The 15,006-nt window shown below is 42.6% G+C and overlaps 1 protein-coding gene across 8 annotated transcripts in view; it reads right to left on the reverse strand.

Annotated features, from left to right (window-relative positions):
• The window catches only part of exoc6 (exocyst complex component 6), a 57,536-nt gene that overhangs the window by 40,716 nt on the left and 1,814 nt on the right, over positions 1-15,006 (reverse strand). For 7 of the 8 annotated variants that reach the window (XR_008953909.1, XM_057056231.1, XM_057056238.1 and 4 more), the window contains exons 2-3: positions 11,996-12,167; positions 1,908-1,955 (exon numbers count right to left, since the gene is read on the reverse strand). Coding sequence is in view for 7 of the 8 variants with exons in the window: in XM_057056231.1 (XP_056912211.1) it covers positions 1,908-1,955; positions 11,996-12,167 (220 nt within the window). In the remaining variant the exon portion in view is untranslated. The remainder of the gene's footprint in view (positions 1-1,907; positions 1,956-11,995; positions 12,168-15,006) is intronic. The other variant, XM_057056220.1, reaches the window with a different exon arrangement.

The raw sequence follows: 15,006 nt of genomic DNA on the forward strand, positions 1-15,006 counted from the left end.
TAAACGACAGGCCATCGAATATGCGGCTGAAAATGGCAATTGAGCAGCTGCAAGACATATTAATGTAAATGAGTCCATGGTCAGAGAAAGTGGAGAAAACAAGAAAGTGAACGAAAGTGAGGAAGGTGAAGCTGAGTTTCCACGGGAACAAAGCAAGGTGGCCCGAGCTGGAAGACCGAGTGGACCAGTTGGTTGTGGAATAGCGAACAACTGGAAGGGGCGTCTCTACTGTCACCAAAGGCCAAAGCGATTGCTGAAGAAATGGACATTGAGCACTTCCAAGGAGGTCCGTCTTGGTGTTTTCGCTTTATGAGGCGGCATCTCTCCATACGCGCAAGGACAACTGTTGCGCAGCGGCTGCCCGCGGATGACCAGGAGAGGGTGGCCATCTTCTGCACCTACTGCCGAGACAAGATAACTGCACCCAGCCACATCTATGAGGCAGTGGCGGGCAAGTTATGCCACCATATGTGGGTGGATTGTAGACGCATGGGCTATGATACCGTCTTCATGTTTTGTAAGAGCTTTCACAAAAGCCGGCATCAACGCTGAACTGGAACCGGTCGGTGAGTCTGATTCAGATAATGAAGAAGAGGAATTCGGGACGTTGGACATTGAAATAGCGCAGCTGTTTAATTCAGATACAGAAGATGAAAACTTTGATGTGTCGAAACTCACCGTTTTACTTCCGTTGTCATTTTTTACTGTATGTTTTAGCATGCGCCTAATAATACGGTGCGCCTTATGTATGTTTTAAATACAGATATAGCACCCATAACTGAGACTGCGCCTTTTATTACAGTGCGCCTTATGGTCGTGAAAATACGGTATGTCACGGGTCTCCCATAGGGAGAATATCTTCATGTAAGGTGGTATCCACAGATGTGTCCCTGATAGGGTGGTGGCAGTAAGGAGGGTGTCAACATGTCAACTATTTGGAACTCCTGGCAGCTGTTTTGGCTCTGAAAATTTTCACTTTCTGACAATGATGTTCTTGTCAGGACAAACAATACAACTGTGGTTTATTACGTAAACAAGCAGGGCAGACTTGTTCTCTGCCCCTCTTAAAAGTGTCTCACGCCCTGTTGCCATGGTACAATGCTCTGCCCCCTGTTCTTTTCCATGACAGACTGTAGTGCACCCCCGAGGATGGATGTATTAGCGCACTTGTGCGCTAGCCCAGTGGAAATGATTTCTTTCAGTGAGATAGGGGTTGCACCAAGAGGGCTTCTCCCTGAACCTGGTGGCTGCCTGCTGGCCAGCAAAGGAGTGGCATGTAAAGATAATAATTTTGTTGCCAACCAGTCCCTTGCAGCTTCTTCCCCACAGAGAACTCCTCCAGAACTGTGGTGCCTGTTGCATCTGTTGAATGATCTAATTTATTATCTATCTATTGGTCTGCCCCCAAGTTTGGTAGTGAAATTGAGAGTGCTAAGGCATCATCTTTCTTTTGTGTTAGAGGCTTCTTCATGCTTTGTGCATCCCCCTTGTACACCAGATGGTTTTAAAGTTATACTGTATCCAAACGCATTCAACCTGGGGCATGGTGACCTCATGGGCTTTGTTTGAAGTGGTATCTGTGAGTGATATCTGCTCTGTGACCAGCTGGTCATCACCACACACATTTTTCTTGTTTGGATATCACAGCATCCTTTGGTGGCTCACTGTCCTGACTGTTGGTTCAACAATACAGTAGCACGTTGAGGTTTGACTCTAGATTGGTAGTTGCTCAGCGGGGCATGCTTACGTGTCACATATAATAGGTGTTGAACTGATTGAATCAAAGAGGATGTGGGCAAGGGTGTCATATAATATGTGGTTTACCTATTTTATCTCCTACCAGGGAACAGAAATGATAGAAATAAAATTTCATTTTTTTCTCTTGCGCATGTTTTCTATGGACTTACCTCCCTCCCAGCATGTTGTAGTCTTCTATTAGTGTCTGTAACTTGACCCTTGAAATGAACAGACATATTAGTTTTATCAGACAGTCTTAATCCCTTTTTTACAAATACTGAATTCCAATATTTTTAATACCTACAATTCCAAAATATAACATATACAAATTTGTGTATCTAATAATACATAACAATTATATACATCTTTTTCAATAGCTCAGGGGCACTGTCTTGTCCTAGAAAATGGTCACCATGGATGCCAGACTACCTGACTTGGGTGACATTTATCAGAGTAGATCCATTAGAGCAGTGGTCCCCAACCTTTTCTGTACCACAGACTGGTTTAATGTCTGACAATATTTTCATGGCCCAATATTAAGGTGTAGCAGATAAAAACAAAATAAAATGACAAGATTGACATTAAAAACTGTGGTATTTTCTCTATAATAATAATAAAAATAATAAAAATAATAATAATAATAATAATGAACGGAAATCCACTATGTAATCATGTGCAACTTTATTAGCGGCATCCTCGTAACGTCGCACCAACAACAGAGCAACATTCTTTCTGCCCCAACACAATGCAACACACTCTGGTCACTATGGTAACGTTTAAACATACCTTCAAATTAAGACACAACACTAAAACAAAAAGTGCATGAAAATCCTCGCTATTGCACAGCACTGAATCAGTGGGAGCCCTGAGACGGTCCCATCTTGGGCTTATGGGAGACAATGAAACCCGAAGTGTGCTACTTAGGTTCAGTCTGCTCCGTAATTTGGTTTTGGTTGTCGTCATTGCAGAAAACCCTGCTTCCCACAGATACGATGTCGGAAATGGCAACAGGGTTTTCAGTGCTTTTGTGGCGATCTCAGGGTATTCTGCCATGACTTTAATCCAGAACAACGGCAGAGTTGATGCATTCACTGCTTCTCCTGGTGAGAAGCGAGTGCAGATGTTGTGTGTAGTTTAAGCTGTACACTCTTGTATGGATAGTGCATCAGGAACAGGTGTGCCCCCGGTATAATTCACATATCAGGACCCTCAAGCAGAAAGTGCGAAGACTGGAAAGGAAGTGGCATTCTTGTAAAATAGACAGCTATCATGTAGCCTGGAAAGACTGTCTATTAGTTTACAAAAAGGCCCTTTGCAAGGCTAGATCAGCTTATTTTTCTTCTTTAACTGAGGAAAATAAGAAAAAGCCCAGGTTTCTTTTCAGCTATGTGGCCAAATTAACCAAGAGTCACCGTGTTTTAGATCCACGTATCCCTTCTTCCCTTAGTGGTGAAGACTTCATGAGCTTCTTCACTGATAAAGTTCTAGCCATCAGAGAAAAAGCTAACCAGGCCATCCCAACAACTGGACCATCACCAGATGTGCTGACTGTGGGAACATACAGGTTCTCCAACGAGCCCTTAAACTCCTTCAGCCCTATATATTTTTCTGAGGTGCCATCGCTAATTCAGAAATCCAAGACCACCACGTGTCTTTTAGATCCCATCCCAACACACCTGTTGAAGGATGTTTTACCATTGATAGGCAGTTCTATCCTGGACCAGATCAATGGTTCTTTAGTGACAGGTTATGTACACCGGTCCTACAAGGTGGCAGTGATTAAGCTGTTGCTTAAAAAACCATCACTAGATCCTGATGTATTAGCAAATTATAGACCAATATCCAACCTTCCTTTTATCTCTAAAGTTCTTGAGAAGGTGGTGGTGACTCAGTTACTGGAGCACCTGCAGAGGAACAGCCTGTTTGCGATGTTTCAGTCAGGCTTTAGAGCTCATCACAGCACAGAAACTTCTTAAAGTTACTAATGATCTTTTCATAGCTTCAGATCATGGACTGGTCTCTATGCTGGTTCTGCTGGATCTCAGTGCTGCTTTTGATACAGTTGATCACAGCATCCTTTTACAGAGACTGGAACATGTGATTGGGATTAATGGACAGCACTAGACTGTTTTAGATCATATTTATCTGATAGATACCAGTTTGCTCATGTCCATGGTGTTCCCTCCTCATACAGTAGGTTTAGTCATGGGGTTCCTCAAGGTTCTGTACTTGGACCAATCCTCTTCACCTTGTACATCCTTCCCTTAGGGAACATCATTCGGCAGCATGGGATAAATTTTCATTGTTATGCTGATGACACTCAGCTTTATTTATCCATGAAACCAGAGGGGACAGAGAAGTTAGTGAAGCTTCAGACCTGTCCTAAAGACATAAAGTCCTGGATGTCTTCAAATTTCCTCCTCCTTAACTCAGGAAAAACTGGGGTCATGGTGTTTGGTCCTGAACCTCTCAGGGATAGATTAGATCACATTACTCCTGTACTGGCGTCGCTTCATTGGCTGCCCGTTAAATTTAGAATAATTTTTAAAACCCTTCTTTTGACCTACAAGGTCCTCAGAGGCCTAGCTCCATCCTACTTGGAGGAGCTAGTGATACCTTATCAGCCCAATAGACCGCTCCGCTCTCAGAATGCTGGTCTACTTGTGGTTCCCAGAGTTTCCAGGAGTAGAATAGGGGACCGAGCATTTAGCTACCAGGCCCCCCTGCTATGGAACCAGCTCCCTGTCCAGGTACGGGAGGCTGACTTCATCGCTACTTTTAAGATCAGACTCAAAACCTACCTCTTTGAAAAAGCTTATTGTTACTAATTCAGTAGTTCCAGTTACTATCATAGACAGACAAATTATCATACTTAGGGGGTCGTCTAATCGTTAGGTCACATCTTAGTTATGCTGTTATAGGCCAAGGCTGCCGGGGTCCGGAAACATGATCACCTGACAGGCCTCTGTCACTCCACTGGGTCATGGTTTCCTCTCCTCTCCTCTCTCTCCTCTCCTCTCCTCTCCTCTCCTCTCCTCATCAAGCAGACTAGTTATGCTGATTCTTGTGTAGTTTTTCTGCTTCTCCCCCCCCCCCATTTATTTACAGGTATCGCCGCCCTCGGAGCTGCATAATGACCTCCGGCCCCACTGAAGTGATTGTATATCATATTTTTTGTGTGTGTTTCTGTGCTCTGTGACTCTCCTCTCCTCTCCTCTTTCCCCTCCTCCTCCTTCTCCTTCTCCTCTCCTCTCCTCTCCTCTTTCCCCTCCTCCTCCTTCTCCTTCTCCTCTCCTCTACCTCCCCTTCACTCTACTTCTCCTCTCCTCTACCCCTCTCCTCTCCTCTCCTACCTATCCTATCCTCTACCTGTCCTCCCCCTTCTCCTCTCTCTTTACCCAGCCGGCCATCAGCAGGAGGGTCCCCCTACATGAGCCTGGTCCTGCTCAAGGTTTCTTCCTGTTAAAGGGGAGTTTTTCCTTGCCACTGTTGCTTGTCTGGGGTCAGGCCCTGGGATTCTGGAAAGTGCCTTGAAACAATTTTGATTGTATAAGACGCTGTATAAATAAAGATTGATTGATTGATTGATCACATAATCACTCTAGATGGTATCTCATTAACATCTAGTCTCTCTGTGAGGAATCTAGGAGTAACTTTTGATCAAAATCTCAATCCTTCAACTTACACATTAAATTAGTCTCTAGAAGTGCCTTTTTTCACCTGAGGAACATCACAAAGATTAGGAAACTACTGATGCGGCATGATGCTGAAAAGTTAATTCAAGCTTTTGTTACTTCCAGGCTGGACTATTGTAATTCTTTATTATCAGGGTGTCCAAACAACTCTTTAAGAAGCCTCCAGCTGATGGAGCCTGGAGGAGCTAGTGATACCTTATCAGCCCAATAGACCGCTCCGCTCTCAGAATGCTGGTCAACTTGTGGTTCCCAGAGTTTCTAGGAGTAGAATGGGGGGCCGAGCATTTAGCTACCAGGCCCCCCTGCTATGGAACCAGCTCCCTGTCCAGGTACGGGAGGCTGACTCCATCGCTACTTTTAAGATCAGACTTAAAACCTGTAGAACCTGTAGTTCCAGTTACTATCATCATTAGTTTAACATCTTAGCTGTGCTGCTATAGGCCAAGGCTGCCGGGGTCCGGAAACATGATCACCTGACAGGCCTCTGTCACCCCCCCACTGGGTCATGGTTTCCTCTCCTTTTCCTTTTCCTCTCCCTCTCCTCTCCTCTTCCTCATCAAGCAGACTAGTTATGCTGATTCTTGTGTAGTTTTTTCTGCTTCTCTCCCCCCCCCCCCCATTCATTTACAGGTATTGCCGTCTTCGGAGCTGCATGATGACCTCCGGCCCCGCTGACCCACTGTATAAATAGTGTATTTTTGTGTGTGCTCTGTGCCCGTCCCTCTCTCCCCTCTCCTCTCCATTTCTCCTCTTCTCTCCTCTCCTCTCCTCTCCCCCTCCCTCTCCTCTCCTCTCTCTCCCCTCCCTCTCCCCCTCCCTCTCCTTCTCCTCTCCTTCTCCCTCCTCTCCTTCTCCTCCTCTCCTCTCCTCTCCTCTCCTCTCCTCTCCTCTCCTCTCCTCTCCTCTCCTCCTCTCCTCTCCTCTCCTCTCCTCCCCTCTCCCTCTCCCTCTCCTCTTTACCCAGCCAGCCATCAGCAGGAGAGTCCCCCTACATCAGCGCTTCTCAAATAGTGGGGCGCGCCCCCCTGGGAGGGCGCGGTGCGATGCCAGGGGGGGCGCGTGTGACCCCGGAGAACATGTTTTTTTTTTTTTTTTTGCCGTACTAGAATAAAGTGTAATTGCACATCCCGCGCGCACACACCACAGAGCAAGAGATAGGAAGTGCAGTGAACAAACCACCAAGAGACAGCATGAAAAAATACTTAACAGTGATGAAAAGAAAGGCGGAGAGAGACGGAGATAATGAGACAAACGAAAGTCTCCCGAAAGCTAAGACGAGGAAATATGACGAAGCATATATAGCGCTTGGCTTCACTGCGACTACGGTGGGAGACGAGGAAAGACCTGTGTGTTTACTGTCTAAAAATGTTGGCAGGACAGCATGAAGCCAAATAAATGAAGGCGTCACTTAAAGACATTACACCCCAGTCACGCTGATAACACTAACCCTGGTTAACCCTAACCCTGGTTAACCCTAACACTAACCCTAACCCTCACTTAAAGACATTACACCCCAGTCACGCTGATCAGCCGCTTGAGTTTTTTCGGCAAAAACGTGCCGAATATTGGCAACAATCATCCCGCTTTGGTCTATATTTCTTTCTTTTTTTGTTTTCTTTAATATTAATAAGGATACAATGTTATGCAGAGGTGTACTTATAACAATTTCATAGACAAATGATACTAATTATAGTCACGGCGGCGGGGGGGGGCGCAAAATGTTTTCTTCTTCCTAGGGGGGGCGTAACAGAAAATAATTGAGAAGCACTGCCCTACATGAACCTGGTCCTACTCAAGGTTTCTTCCTGTTAAAGGGGAGTTTTTGACAACAAACAATTTTGATTGTATAAGATGCTATATAAATAAAGATTGATTTGATTTGATTTGAACAATCTGGGGTAGGGGTTTGCTGCCGCTAGCGGGTTTGTGTGCAAACCCGCGGAATGGCCACATCCTGGGCTAGATTTAGGGGAGTGGCTGTTCAAGCCATTTGTTCAGCAGCGAGCTAGTGTTCGCCTCTGCCTTTTGTTGGGTTGTAAATGCCGGGCTTGTCAGAGCCGTGTGTGGCTAGTGCAGACCTAGGAACCCACGGACCATCACCACTGGTACTTGTTCAATAAACTACCGTATTTTCACAACCACAAGACGCACCGTATTATAGGGCGCACCTTCAATTAACGGCCTATTTTAGAAATATTTTCATACACAGGGCGCACCGTGTTATAAGGCGCATAGCATAGAAACTGCGTAGTGCCTGTGGTTTCATGACGCATTCACTAGATCGAGCTGCGCTAAAAGGAATGTCAATAAAACAGTCAGATAAGTCAGTCAAACTTTATTAATAGAATACAGACCGGCGTTCTCACAACTCCATTCACTCCCAAAATGAATAAACAGCTGTTTTATTATTTTTCCCGAGTGACGTAGTGTTTTCGCGTAACACAGTTCGTTTAATAACAGCGAGTTATAACAGGCAGTGCAACATTTTTATCACAAGTGGATAGTGGAGTTTAATAAATCTTCGATTTAGTGCAACATTTTTATCACGTAGTACCGTTGCGGTAAATCAAACGTTAATGCAAACACAATATACGGTAACTCGAACTCTCGAAGTAGTGCAAAGCGATAGCAATAGCAATATAACAATAGCAATATAACAACGTTGTTCAAACGGTAATGTCCATATTCACAGTATGACCAGCCTTGTTAAGTTGTAAACACACAAAAGAAACACGTAAAGCTCACTTTATCAGTTCATTCCTCATCCAGGAATCCCTCGAATTCTTCTTCTTCGGTGTCCGAATTGAACAGTTGTGCGAATACGGCGTCCAACATGGCCGGCTCCGTCTCGTCAAAGTCGTCATCAGGGTCGGTGTCGCTGGTGTTGTCTGGCATTTCAGTGACAATCCCTGCCTTCCCGAAAGCTCGGACCACGGTCGATGCCCAGGCATTTACGATCCACTGGCAGATAGTGACGTATGACGCTCGGCGCCGTCTCCCCGTCTTGGTGAACGTGTGTTCGCCGTTCGTCATCCACCGCTCCCACGCAGTTCGCAGTCTAGCTTCGAATGCCCCGTTGACACCAATATCTAGCGGCTGGAGTTCCTTTGTTAATCCACTTCTTGCTTTGTTTCCTCGGAAGCTCCGTTGAGTCTTCTTTACCTGCCGCAGGTCGTCTTGTTGCTTCCTCCACTTCCGCACCATTGATTCGTTCACGTTAAATTCTCTTGCCGCTGCTATATTTCCGTGTTCGACTGCGTGACTGATAGCCTTCAGTTTGAACTCTGCGTCGTAAGCACGTCTCTTGCAAGGAGCCATTTTGGGGTCTTTACAGACAGAAATGGTTTGGGACTGAATTTACTGCTGTTACCTCGGCCACGCTTACTGACTATGGTAGCCGCGATTAACCAATATTACCGTAATCCATACAAAAGGCGCTCCGGGTTAAAAGGCGCACCGTAGATTTTTTAGAAAATTCTAGGCTTTTAGGTGCGCCTTATAGTCGTGAAAATACGGTATCTGACAATACAGGAGCTACCATATCACATAGCAAGACACCTCGGCCATACTATCCGAAGAACTGCCGTTATGTTAGCTAGCCAAACAATATGGATATATGAACAATTCTTAAAACTTAATATTTAGCCTGGTGTCCAAATTGTTTTACATGACTGTATCTCATGTTTCCTGATGATATAGCTGTGTATAAGAGAGGAAGAGGGTGAGTACAGGGCACTAGTAGAAAACTTTGTTGAGTGGACTAAGCAGAATCACCTGAGGCTAGATGGCCACTGACTACGGATCACCAGGGAAGTGGTGGAAGAGTTAAGAGGACTATAAATACTGTGGAGTGGTGATCGACAAGAGACTGAACTGGAAATCAAACACAGAGGCTGTGTACAGGGGGATATGCAGACTTTATTTCCTTAGGAAGCTAAGATCTTTCAGTGAGTCCAGCAAAAAAATGGGGATCTTCTACTAACAGCAGCAGAGACAGCAACAACAGCAGACTTGATAAGATCATGAAGAATGCTGGATCCATTGTGGGTCTCAGACTTTTAAAACTGTGGCGGATTGGAAGCTCAATAAACTGCTCTTAAAATAAAATGTCTCTTCAACAGCTCTGCCATATGCCAAATAATAATAAAACTTCTGCTTGATGTTTTAAAATCAGTCACTATTCCATTGTCCTATCAATTACTATATTATAGTTCAATTAATTTTTTGTATATACTGTCATTTCTGGACTATAAGCCACGCTTTGCGGCCTATAGAACAGTGCGGCTAATTTAGAGATTTGTACTGCTAACAGCCACTGGGGGCACTGTAGTAGTAAACTAAAAAATCAGACAGATGAAGGTAAAGATTATGCGCTGAGGGGACACTTGTTTTAATTTTTAATTTGAACTGTCATTTTGTGCATCATGCACACACCCTCATCATGGAAAGCCTGAAGAAACACATATGATTCAGCTTGTAAATTTAAAGTGAAGCCATGATGGTTCTGTGTTGATGGCGTGTAGATGCTGTACTACTGAGTTTCAGGCACAGTTTTAGAAAAAGCATGTTATACATTAACACTAAAAAAACCCTCCTCCTTGTGCCGGCTTTCTATGTAAATATCTTATTACAGCATGAAAGCCTGTGGCTTATATTCAAGTGCGGCCTATATGTGTATAAAATTAATTTTCTTTTAAATTTTAGCATGTGCGGTTTATATTGAGGCGTGCTCAGTAGTCCAGTAATTTTTATATTGTTCTGATATAATATATAAGATAGTTTTATAACTTCTACTTTTTATTTTAGATCAGAATATTTTTCTGTTTTTATATTTACAGTTTAATATTGACTTCAATGCCTTGCTGCTGCATTGTAATTTCCCACGTAGGATGAATAAAGTACAACCACCATCCATTAATCCATCATCAATATAACCAAAAAAAAGACCAATTAAAATTTGCTTCTTCAGCTACATCACAGTCTTTGATCCACTTCAGTCTGCACTGAAAGCTTGTTATAACAATGAAACAGGCACGTCTGACATGCGTACAGTTTTTGACTCTGTGGAAAATCATCCTTTTTCACACCTACTCAGAACTGTGTTGTAATTACAGAAAGAGCAATCAATTGGTTCTGATCAAATCTGGTAAATTAAATATTTTTAGTGCCTGTAGGAAATTCAGTCTTTTCCTAACAAAGTAGGGACTACATCTTTTAAATCTGAAGGTGTCCTCCATTCCTGTGGAAAATATTTTCAATCCAGTCTGTCATCTAAGGGAGCACTCACACTAGCAAAACATGCTGTGCCCAAACCAGGATTTCCCCTAAATTGTGGGGTTTTTGACTAGTGTGCACAGAATGCTTCTCCCTTTGGTTGGAAAAGGTGGGCTTGGGCTTGGGCTTGGCACATCCATTTTATCATCCATTCTCAATATTCTGTCTATAACAGCTGCTCAGCAATGTAATCAGCTCATTGTCCATGAAAAGACAAGGACAAAGCAGGCAAATTAGGATTAACCAGGCAGTAGGGACCTGAATCAATCATCAGTGCATTGGCCCTTTTAGAGAGCTTAATGGATTGTGACAGGCTCTTTCTCACAGATTCAGTGACAAACTTTTCGATTCCCGGATGGGGATTTTTGAACTTTCAGCTCTTGTCACACAGCTGAGAGCCATGACCCAATTGACCAGTCGGCTTTTTGATTATAATTCATTCGAAAAGTAAAGCTTTCAAGCAAGTGGGCAAGACGACATAATCACAAAGGTCAATAAGGGAAAAACAAGTGTGCTACATAGTGATGATCCATTACCTCCTTTTTTACTAGACCTGAATGACTAGACTCTTTATGTTTAATTTCCACCTGAGCTCATATCTATTATTGTTTTTGTTGTTCTATGAAATGAAAAATGTTTTTATATCCATACTTAACAGATTTACCAAGTGCAGAAGAAATATTTTGAATTACTGTATTCTAATTTTAGAAAGAAAATCAATTTTATACTTATTCAAGCCGCACCTGTCTATAAGCAGCATTGAAACATACTTCGCGGATAAACTCAGATGCAGGCAGTTCGACTGCAGAAAGAGCCACTTTAATAACCACTAAACATGTCAACGAAGGGAGGTCTTCAATCACACACATAACCTGGCTTATGGTGTGCAGGTGCAAACAGTAATTAAAACAGTAATTAAATACATCAACAACCAGAACTCAATAAATAGAACACTAGATAGAACACTAATAGAACACACTGACCCTCCCCAACATGCTACACTACCTTTGCTTTTCTTTTCAAACAGTGCCTGTGACGCGGCAGTAACTTTTCTGCTCGAGCGCCCCTAGCGGTCGATAGAAAAAATACATAAATAAGCCGCACGTAGAATAAGCCGCAGTGTTCAAAGTGTAGGAAAAAAGTAGCGGCTTATAGTCCGGAAAATACGGTACTATATATACTTAAGCATTTTACATTTGTAGTGTAAATGTAATGTAGACAAGCAGGTACTTATTCATTAATGTCTTCATCATATATTCCATTGATGTACAGGAAGTCATTACTCTTACCATCAGTTTCTCTGAATCCGCTCGGACTTTAAGGAGCTCTGTAATGGCATCCACAAAGCCTTGATGATGGAAATTGCACATCTTTTCAATTTCACGGTCATGGTTCCTTATCCGGGCATCCAGCTTTTCCATGAAGCGCTTGTGAGCATTTGGTTGGTCATCATAAATAGACCTAATAGACAAACAAAAATCACTAACCAATTATAGGAAAATTACTAGAGAACTAGAATTAAAATGACAACTTGGTGGCAATATACATATATATACATATATATACACACACACACATGAACACATATATTTGTGTGTATACATACAGACACAAATATATAAAATATAAGGAAATAATTTAATAACACTCATTCTGATAGAAATTGTACAATGAATGGCATTATAAATATAAAGTTTTGCAATACTATTATTACTATTAATACTATTTTGAACCCAAATATTTTGGATGGTTTTTTTTTAATGAAAAAGGAATAGAAATTGTGAAATGGACCAGACCTAGAGTAAAGAGGGCTCTCCTACACCAAATAAACGTCTAACTAGAGGTTAATCACAATGCAGTTTAGATACCGGTACAATAATTTGTCTGATACGATTTTATGGTTTATATATTAATACAGAATTGTTGTGAGATTGGTCAACATGAATTTGATCGTTTTTAAATGCATTGTTTATACATTTTTAAAAATGCATATCACCATTTAATAACAAATTCCATCTTACTAGTACTATGATATGTTGCATCTGAAAACTACTTTCTATTCTATCTAGAGCAGAAGTCGACAACCCAAAATGTTAAACGAGTCATATTGGACCAAAAAAGCAAAAAACAAATCTGTCTTGAGCTGCAAAAAAAAATTAAAGGCATGTCACATGGTTACAAATACATAATGAGCATTTATGATTAAATGTGTATTTTCCCTGCAGCGCATACTGGAGAGAATGACGCACCATGTGATTACCGTATTTTCACAACTATAAGGCGCACCTAAAACAGTGAGATTTTCTCAAAAATCGACAGGATCCCCTAAAATGGCGCCGGTCAAACGATACGTGTATGAGGCTTACTTTAAACTACAGGCCATCGAATATGCGGCTGAAAATGGCAATCGAGCAGCTGCACGACATTTTAATGTAAATGAGTCCATGGTCAGAAAGTGGAGAAAACAAGAAAGTGAACGAAAGTGAGGAAGGTGAAGCTGAGTTTCTGCGCGAACAAAGCAAGGTGGCCCGAGCTGGAAGACCGAGTGGACCAGTTGGTTGTGGAACAGCGAACAACTGGAAGGGCGTCTCTACTGTCACCAAAGGCCAAAGCGATTGCTGAAGAAATGGACATTGAGCACTTCCAAGGAGGTCCGTCTTGGTGTTTTCACTTTATGAGGAGGCGGCATCTCTCCATACACGCAAGGACAACTGTTGCGCAGCGGCTGCCCACGGATTACCAGGAGAGGGTGGTCATCTTCCGCACCTACTGCCACGACAAGATAACCGCGCCCAGCCACATCTATGAGGCAGCGGCAGGCAAGTTATGCCACCATATGCGGGTCGGAACCGGTCGGTGAGTCTGATTCAGATGATGAAGAAGAGGAATTCGAGATGGTGGACATTGAAATAACGCAGCTGTTTAATTCAGATACAGAAGATGAAAACTTTGATGGTTTTGTGGCAGGAGAATGAATATTTTTTCAATAAATGTGTCGAAATGTGTCTGTTTTACTTCTGTTGTCATTTTTTACTGTATGTTTTACCATGCGCCTAATAATACGGTGCGCCTTATGAATGTTTTAAATACAGATTTAGCACCCATAACTGAGACTGCGCCTTTTATTACAGTGCGCCTTATGGTCGTGAAAATACGGTACTCTGCTGTACGATGGTGCTTTAAGTTTTTATTATCCACATTTTTACAGCATTGGAAAATTTTAAGAAGGCTTGATATAAAAAAAAATCTTACATTTTAAAACTGACCCTCATAAACACAAAACACCTTTGATTTGGTTATTTCAAAACGTCTATGCCAGTGATCTAAAAGTTCTGAAGAATAAAAAGTGGAGGAGGAAGAGATTACCGTAGTCGAGAAAGGTAACCAGCTCCACCTAGTGATAAGAGAGTAAAAAGCTCTGGCATTTGATGAAGTTAATAGTAATTTGTATAATGATGAAATTTTTAAATATCTTTGCCTCTGCGCATTTATTAAATGTTTATTGTAATGGATTCAAATAAAATTAAAAGAGGTAAACTGCAAGCTATTGTGAAATTTAGGCAAGGCAGACTACATAAAGACACCCATCTGAATCCAGGTAAACATATAGTATATGTACAGTATGTACTGAAATGTTGAGTATTGCTTCTCAAACATCTCCATATGTCCATGCAGCAGTGTACAAATGATTTAGACTTGTAATGTTACACCAACATCAAGCATGAGTTAAGTAATACATAAAAATACTGATTAGCAACAAATGTCAATAAAGGAAGGCAAAAATGATGCAGCAGACTGGTCCATTTTGCCAAAATGTCATTGTAGCAACTCAAAATGATTCTCAGTAGTTTGTGTGGCCCCCACGTGCTTGAATGCATGCCTGAAAACGTCGGAGCATGCTCCTAATGAGACGACGAATGGGGTCCAGGGGGATCTCCTCCCAGATCTGGACCAGGGCATCACTGAGCTCCCGGACAGTCTGAGGATCAACCTGGCAGTGCCGGATGGACCTAAACATAATGTCCCAGAGGTGTTCTATTGGATTTAGGTCAGCTGAACGTGGGGGCCAGTCAATGGTATCAATTCCTTCATCCTCCAGGAACTGTCTGCATACTCTAGCCACATGAGGTCGGGCATTGTCGTGGACCAGGAGGAACCCAGGTCCCACTGCACCAGCGTAGGTTCTGACAATGGGTCCAAGGATTTCATCCCGATATCTAATAGCAGTCAGGGTGTCATTATCTAACCTGTAGAGGTCTGTGCGTCCTTCCAGGGATATGCCTCCCCAGACCATCACTGA

The sequence above is a fragment of the Takifugu flavidus genome, chromosome 1, assembly GCF_003711565.1.
Source record: "Takifugu flavidus isolate HTHZ2018 chromosome 1, ASM371156v2, whole genome shotgun sequence".
NCBI classification, from domain to species: Eukaryota; Metazoa; Chordata; class Actinopteri; order Tetraodontiformes; family Tetraodontidae; genus Takifugu; species Takifugu flavidus.